The sequence below is a fragment of the Mesocricetus auratus genome, unplaced genomic scaffold (assembly GCF_017639785.1).
Source record: "Mesocricetus auratus isolate SY011 unplaced genomic scaffold, BCM_Maur_2.0 Super-Scaffold_100008, whole genome shotgun sequence".
In the NCBI taxonomy this organism is placed as follows: domain Eukaryota; kingdom Metazoa; phylum Chordata; class Mammalia; order Rodentia; family Cricetidae; genus Mesocricetus; species Mesocricetus auratus.
The window spans coordinates 58,668,192-58,676,691 of NW_024429192.1; the positions used below are offsets into that span (position 1 = coordinate 58,668,192).

The 8,500-nt window shown below is 39.7% G+C and overlaps 1 protein-coding gene across 1 annotated transcript; it reads right to left on the reverse strand.

Moving 5' to 3' along the window:
* Positions 1–1,928: 1,928 nt before the first annotated feature.
* Smco1 (single-pass membrane protein with coiled-coil domains 1) lies at positions 1,929–6,548 on the reverse strand. The gene is made up of 3 exons (XM_040750929.1): positions 5,288–6,548; positions 3,348–3,497; positions 1,929–3,036 (listed from the first exon to the last, which is right to left on the reverse strand). The coding sequence occupies exons 1-3, from the start codon at positions 5,422–5,424 to the stop codon at positions 2,592–2,594; spliced, it is 732 nt and encodes a 243-aa protein (XP_040606863.1). The 5' UTR covers positions 5,425–6,548; the 3' UTR covers positions 1,929–2,591.
* Between the last annotated feature and the right edge of the window lie 1,952 nt (positions 6,549–8,500).

Genomic DNA, 8,500 nt, shown 5'->3' on the forward strand with positions numbered 1-8,500 from the left:
TCTGAAGAGCTCAGCAAAGAAACACATGCCTGTAATTCCAACCATTGGAAAGTAGTCAAAAAAGGATTATTATAAACTAGTCTTTGCTACAAAACTGGTTCCAGGCCAGATTGGGCTATATGAGACCCTGCCTCAATTGGTAAGTCAGTCAGTCAATAACTGGATCCTCACCAAGAGCCTATGTTTTATTTAATATTAGAAAAGTATCCATGGTCAGGCACAGTGGTGCACACCTTTAATCCCAACACTTCAGAGGCAGAAGCAGGAGGATCTCTATGAGTTAGAGGCCAACCTGGTCTACACAGTGGGTTCTAGTACTACTCAAAGAGACCCTTTAAAAAAAAAGAAAGGAAAGAAAGAAAAGTATTTTGAGATAGGTGTGATCACATGTGTTTTGTAATCCCAGCATGTAGGTGATAAAGGTAGAGACAGAAGTTGGAGTTCATCTCTGCAACATAGAGTTTTCCAGGTCTAACAGACTCTGACTTAACTCCCCTGTAAATCTTTAAGAAGGCTGATTCCAATGGAAAGTTGAAAGTTTCAATGGAAAGTTGAAAGTTTGGGTCAGATAATCCTCAGACTTGTGACAACTTGACATTTACACTTCCTTCTATGGCACAACCCCAATGTCTGCAGTCTTCCTTTCCAAAGACTTAAGGCCCACAGCTTGGCAGAAAGTATCAAGACTATCTGTTGTTGAGAAAATCTTTTAGTACACTGGGTGAAGATATGTCTCTGTTCTTCCTCATCTGCCTAAGGCACCTTCTGATTGGTTTAACGAAGAGCTGAACAGCCAATAGCTAGGCAGGAGAGGATAGGTGGTATTTCCGGGGAGAGACAGGAACACTGGGAAAGATTCTGAGGTGTGGGAGTTTCCCTGGCAAGAATCAGAGGAAGTAGGATGTGTGGTACTGAGGAGAGTTAAGAAGCCACATGCCAAAACATAGATTAATATAAATGGGTTAATTTAAATTTTAAGAGCTAGTTGAGACAAGCCTAAGCTAAGGCAAAGCTTTCATAATTAACAAAAAGTCTCCATGTCATTATGTGGCAGCTGGCAGTACAACAAAAGACCCATGAGTCTGTCCTGCAGCTGTGGTTGTAGGTAGCTGCCATAGGTGATGGGAATGGAACTCTGGTCCTCTGGAAGAACAGTACATACTCTCCACCACTGAATCATCTCTCCACCCCTATATGTTATGGTTTTGATTGGTTAGTTGCCTTTTAATAGGCATTCAAAATTCAAAATGTTCAAAGTGAACAAATAGTCTGATTACTCCTAAAGAAATATAAAGAAATATCTATTTTCTCCCAGAAACCAAAGACAACCCAAAGAAGATATTCCATCCAAGTTGAGCTTGGTGAACCAATGAGTTCGTTAGTCTTACAGAAACATGAGTGCAGGATTACTTACAATAGCATGGATGATTCAAAGGCAACCCATACCACCTAAAGTTCCCACCTCAGCATGAGGATGACCCACAAAAGCTTCAACACTAGGTTCCCAACCTTCTGTATACTCTAGCATCCCCTAGACCAAGGAGAACAAGATTATGTACAGCTTTGTAGCTGGGGCTGGAATCTCAGGGAAAAGTAACATTTCCCTTTCCTCTCAATGAGGAAAGAACAATAGGCCTGATCTCATGACCATGTCCTGTGGCTGATCACATTCTCTAATTCAAGACAGTGATGTCATATCATGCCTAGAGGACAAGTTCCACTATCCAGTGAATAGAATTTCTTCTCCTTTGGCTCTTAGTCTCTGAGCCCCACCTAAAACAATATTAAGTATCACTGGAGAAGTGTAGATATCTAAACTAATGCATAATATCTTTTTAAAAATTATAGTTGTATATATATAGTTGATTTCCCCCCTTTTATACTTAACATTAGATTAAATATTTCAACAAAACACCATCAAATCTGAGTGATTATTCCATATAAATTTATTTTATTATTTATGCTTGTGGTATTATGGATTGAACCAGGTCCTCATGCATACAAAGCAAGTACTCTGGGCTATACCCCCAGATTCTATGTCATTATAAAATTTTGCCTATTTTTAAATATGACTACACACAAAATATTCATTGTATCAATTTGTCATAATTTCTTTATTGCTCCTCCCACTTTTGCTATAAAATAAACCTACACTAATTAAATTATTCATTTTTTTGTTTTTGCAATACAAATAACTGAAAGGGGACTTGCTGAGTCATAGGGTTACAGGTGTTGCTGGTTTTTTTCTTGCCTGGTCCAGCTGCTTCAGCCCAAAATGAACACACTATATTAATTATAAACCTTTTGGCCAATCGCTAGGGCTTCTTACTGGCTAGCTCTGTCTTGATTATTAACCCATTTCTATCAGTCTATGAATTGCCACGAGGCTGTGGCTTACCCGGCAATGCCCTGGCATGTAGTTACTCCTCCTGCAGCATCGCAACTCTACGTCCGGCTCCCTCTGCCTACCTTTCCCAGAATTCTCCTCGTCTCCTCGTTCTGCCTATCTTCCTGCCTCATTGGCCAAACAGTGGTTTATTCATCAACTAATAAGAGAAACATATACAGAAGGACATCTCCCATCAAACAGGTTAATCTTTGGTTGACGGCATCAACTCTTTTAGGGATGTTCTTTGGTTTTCAGGGGTCCTCACTGCTTTTCCCTTCTCAATGACCTGAACAGCCCGCAGCAAAGCATCCTGCAGAGCCTGGTTCTTTACCATATTGGTGATCATGAACGTAACATCTTTGATATATACCTGTCTTACATTAGCAGCATAGTGTTCTGCTTTGTTGCCGTGTGCAATGAAGAAGCTACAGAGTGCTGTGACATCTCTCTCTTGCAGCCCATACTCCTCCAGGATAGACTCCCACACAATTCTAACATGTTTGTTCTTGGCTTTTCGTCTAAGGACAGAGGCTAAGGTTGGAAGACTTTTCACCAGGTCTGGAAGCTTCTGAAGCACTCGAGTGTGCAAGCAAATAAGGACTTCAATGACATAGCTGTATAAAATATTCAATTCCATTGAGGTAAACCTATAAAAAACGTGGAAAGCTCCTTAAGTGGAATATTTTGTGTGCAAACGTAACTTACATTTGATTAGGTTGACTCAGTGTAAACCTGTGATGAAACCAGCTGTAAATTTTTTAAAGTATGGCCTGTACCAAACTTATGGCTGAGTTCTGAGGCCACCCATTGGATGAGCTTCCCATGGTGAGGGAATGCTGTTACTGGCATAAAAACAGGTGTTCGGGTCAACCTTTTCTGAATGAAGGACCCCCAAGCAAAAATAATACCTTTGGAACATACTGAATTCAGTTTGGAAATGGCCACTGAAATCTCTCACCCGAGGGCCAGGACTGCTGTCCATATTTCATCTTGGGCTGCTTGGCTTGCCAAAGTCTTGCTGTGCTGTTCAAATTGCTGTATCAGATTATCCTTGGTGACGTCTAGTTCTTTGAACTGTATGTCTAGAACTTGGAGCTTGTTGTCTACTCTACAGGATTAAAGAATCAAAGGTAAGATCAGGCCAAGGTAAACTCAAGACTCTTATAGATTATTTACAACCCCTACCAAATGTAGGTAGGTGCTTAGTTAAAGTATGAAGAGGGCCCCATTTGCCATGTCTTCTGCTTGACCCTGCTCTTCATATTGACAGACTTCTGAATCATCTAATTACTAGTTCCTTAGTGCAAAACTCTATACTTCATAGAATATACTTCTCATGGCTATAAGAAGTGAAGCTATGAATTGTTACTTTTTAAGGGAGGAGTTGGGGAGCAAATGTGGAAGCCAAAGGGCAACTTGTAGGAGTTACTTTTGCCCTCCACTATGTGGGGCTTGGGGTTTGAACTCAGGTGATAAGGCAGCATGTGCCTTTACCCAGTTCAACCATGTCACCAGCCCCATCTGTACTGTTTAGTGAGGGAAAGTGTATTTGTTAGAGCTGTACAAGCCCTGATTCTGAAAAAGATCAAGTCACATAAATGAGTAGTTCTAGAACCAGTGAACATAACAAAGTGACTTTCTTTACCATACTATGATGTTACAGATCCATTTTTACTTCAAGGATCAGCTCAAAATCCATTGTGTGTTACAAAACCCTGTCTCATAAAACAAAACAAAACAAAAATCTAAGGATAATTCTCAACCCCTCCCCCACTGATATCTATTAAGCCATCTCCTACTTGTCACGCCCAGTAAACCAGTCCACCACCTTTCACCTGGTCTTAGGACTACAGTAGTCTTACTGGGTCCTTGATCCAGTCTTCATCTTTCACACACTTCTCTAGAATACTGTTGTGATTATTTCTTAGATTTATTTATTTCATGTACACGAGTGCTCTATCTGAATGTACATCTTTATGATAGAAAAGGGTATCAGATCCTATGATAGATGGTTGTGAGCCACCACGTCATTGCTGGGAACTGAACTCAGGACCTCATGAAGAATAGCCAGCGTTTTTAACCACTGCATCTCTCCAGTCCTATTGTGATTATTTAACTTAGCTAAAAATGTACCTTTTATGTCACCTGACTTTAGAGACAAATTGGATCTCCTCAGTAAGCATAATGCCTTTGTGACTCTTCTTACACATTCTAGATGCTAAACTGTAATTCCAGTCTTTTATTCAGCCAAAATGTAGTTTCATCACTATAAAATTCCTCCCCATATTTATTTCCTCATAAACTCACTCAGATGCTATGATACACCTAAGTATCCCTCTGTGAAGAGCCATTTTCTTAGGCAAAATGGTTAATCCCTCCTTCATATTCCTTTAGTCTTTTGGGGACGTCATCAGTATAAGGTCACTTGTATTAAACTGTACTTCTAAAAAAATCATTCTACTATTCCTATAGACTATGAGTTTCTTGAGGGAAACAGTCACATTTTACTTTTTTCTGCAAATCTAGCATAAATTGAATGGAGTAATAGCATAGTAAAGCAGATTTTTTTCTCGATTGTGTGTGTGTGTGTGTGTGTGTGTGTGTGTGTGTGTGTGTGTGTGTACACGCATGCAGGTGCGGATGCAGGGGATTTAAAAACCAGGGCCTTTCAACCATACAAACATTCTATTACTGAGCTAAATCACAACCCCCACCTCAGATTTTTCTTTACTATCAGTTTACGTATTTTTTAATCTGCAAGATTCAAACCACTTTAGCAAACACAATTCTAAGTAGCATGTCTCCTATTCTTTGTTTATTTCTATTCTTCATTTTTCACTCCCCTTCTTCTGAGAACAGAGAACCCTGGCTTATTCCCTCCCTGTAACCCTGAGCTACCTTGTCATTGCTTCCTTCAAGGATATCAGGGTTGTGGTTTCATGGTTCATCTTCTTTAGGAAAAGGAAAAGAAATAAAACAAAGCAAGATGAAAACAAGATAGAGGTTGCAATCCGGATCTTCTGCTCTGTTTTCATTCAACAACAGGCAGCAGCAGTGGGAACATCCAATCTAAACTCTTCCTGCAAGGTCACTAAGTACATGAAGCTTTTAATAGCTTGAACATCCAAATATAGTTTCAAAGAACCAATGATGTGAACACAGGTGTCCTGGGGTGCACTATGACATTTGCCTTTGAAAACAGATCAGGCCATTACAGAACAGCAAGCAGTCATACACAAATACAACTCTTTGCCCTGGAAAACTTACATAGGGACATACAAACAAGTGTTACTCTACAATTAAGTTTGATGGCGATGCTTGCTGTGGAATAATACTGTACACTGTGAAAATGTGTTGCTGTCATTGTTAGTAAAAAGTTGATTGACTGGTAACCAGAAAAAAGGTATAGGCTGGACAACCAAACTAAGGATGCTGGGATGAAGAAGGGTGGAGTAAGAGAGACACGAGCAGATGCAGAGGGAACAAGACATGCTGAAGGACAGGAAAAGCCATGAGTCACATGACAATACATAGATTAATAGAAATGGGTTAATTTAAGTGGTAAGAGTTAACTAGTAATAAGCCTGAGCTATCCGCTGAGCATTTATAATTAATATTAAGCTTCTGTATGTTTATTTAGGAATGGCTGGTGGGACAAAGACTTTTGCCTACAGATGCTACTTTAAAAAAATTATTCGCTGTACATGAGTGTTTTGTGTGCACATAAGTCTGTCCATTATGTGCCAGAGGAGGGTGACAGTTCCTGGTAGGGGGTGTCCTTCTGCATGATTCTCTTATTGGTTGATGAATAAAGCTGTGTTGGCCAATGGACAAGCAGGATTTAGCACATCGGGAAATCCAAACAGGGATAGAGAAAGGTAGTAGGCAGGGTCAAGGAGACACCATGTAGCTGCTGAGGAAGCGAGAGACCATGTACATCACGGCTAAGCCAAGACTACATGGAGATACATAGATTCATAGAAATGGGCTAATAATTGAGAGCTAGCCAACAAGAAGCCTGGGCCATTGGCCAAATAGTTTGTAATTAATATAAGCCTCTGTGTGTTTGTTTGGGATGCAGGACCAGGCAGTACAGAAACTTCTCTCTACAAGATCCTCTGGAACTAGAGTTACAGATAGTTGTGAGCTCTCATATGGGTGCTGGGGATCAAACCTAGGTCCTCTGGAAGAACATGTGATTTTTCTTTTCAGACAGGGTTTCTCTATGTAGTCCTGGCTGTCCTGGAATTCTTTCTGTAGACCAGGCTATCCTGGAAGTCAGAGATCTGCCTATTTCTGCCTCCCAAGTGCAGGGATTTAAGGATGTGTACCACTATGCCCAGCTAACAAGAGCTTAACTGTGAGCCATCTCTCCAGCCCCAGGTTTCATATTTTTAATAGCTTTTTAAAAATTAAATTATAATCTAAATCAGTTTTAAAAGAGTGCATTACATTCTTTATTATAATAATGATGGTTTTAAAGTTAAAAATCTAACCAATGGTAGAAATTACTGAGTATTATTGAGGACTTCTAGTAGTATAAAATGCAGAATTGATAGAAAAATACACACAAAATAGGATTTCTCTTTGGTGCAGTGGTTTGAGGCTATAGTACCCTTTTTAGGAGGCTAATAAAGAAAGATCTTCCCAGCCTAGAACCTTAAGGTCAAACTGGGCCACATCTCAGGACCCTTTCTCAAAACAAAAGTAAGATACCTGTTGTTACTATTAAAACATGCAGTAAACAGGTACAGATTCCAAAAATCATATGGGATAATAGTAGGTCACTGAAGTACTGGGTCAATAGAAAAATGCTCAAACTGATGATGGGTCATGTCCTTAAAGGAAAGTGTTACCCCTTGATTATCAGGGAGAAAAAGTATGAAGTATACTATAGACTGGAGACTTTGTATGAGCAAAATCACAGATGGCAAGGTAACTAATTAGTTCAGGGAACTATGGGTAGATGTCTGTCTCTCTGTTTTTTGAGACAGGTACTTGCTATCTAGCCTAGCCCAGCCTCTACCTCAGTCCTCTTTACCGTAGCCTCCTGAGTGTTAGGGCTATAGGTGTGCACCGAGTTCAGCTCATGAAGGTATGTTCTGATCAAAAGATTCATATGAGCTTAAGAAAACATTTAAGTGCTGGGTGTGGTGGCGCACGCCTTTAGTCATGGCACTGGGAGGCAGAGGCAGGTGGATCTCTGTGAGTTTGAGACCAGCCTGGTCTACAAGAGCTAGTTCCAGGACAGCCTCTAAAGCCACAGAGAAACTCTGTCTCAAAAAAACAAAAAAAAAAAGAAAAGAAAACATTTAAGCTTATAGGAACTAAGTTATATGTTTGTAACACTTGCTGAAGAATTTATTCTCATCAATACTTATTGACTATCATAAATGTTAATTAAATGGATAATACCTATGAATGATCAGAAGCAAAATTCCTCCTCCCCAGGGAATATGCTAGCAGAGAGGCATAGGGATAACAAAGCCAAAATGCTGCCAGACAGCAAAAGAAACAGAGTGAAGAGACAACCTACCAAACAGGAGAATATAATTATAAACCACACATTAAGCAAGGAGCACATATCTAAAATATATATGGATCTCCAAAACCTCAAAAGTAAAATACTACTAGTACTAACACAATTTTATTTTAAAACTTTGAAGTCTATTTATTTTATGTGTACATGTGTTTTGAATGCTTGTATGTTTGTATGCCAAATGCATTCAGTGTCCATGGAGGCCAGAAGAGAGTTTGAATCCCCGTTGAACTGGCGTTAACAGATGGTTCTTAGCAGCAACATGGCTGATGGGAATCAAACCAGGGTCCTCTCAAAGAGCAGCCAGTGCTCTTAACCACTAAGCCATCTCTCCAGCCCCCTAAAGATACAATTGTAAAAGGACAATAAACCTACCTGAGACTTTGAAACTGAAGGAAAGTATGGTGGCTATTCTTATCAACTTGACTACATCTGGAATTCACTGAAATCCAAAATTAAAGTTCGTACCTGTGAAGAATTTTTGCTTAATTTGAAGTAGGCTGATCTACTTCGAATCTGGACCTTTCAGATAGGAAATATGACTTTAATCCAGATTTTTGCTTTATCCTAGC

Coding starts and splice junctions, on each gene's coding strand:
- Smco1 (XM_040750929.1), bottom strand. CDS start 5,424: ATGAAAACAGAGCAGAAGATCCGGATTGCAACCTCTATCTTGTTTTCA. Junction 3,498..5,287: donor TTGAAGGAAGCAATGACAAG/GTAGCTCAGGGT, acceptor TTAATCCTGTAG/AGTAGACAACAAGCTCCAAG. Junction 3,037..3,347: donor ACAGCAGTCCTGGCCCTCGG/GTGAGAGATTTC, acceptor CGTTTTTTATAG/GTTTACCTCAATGGAATTGA.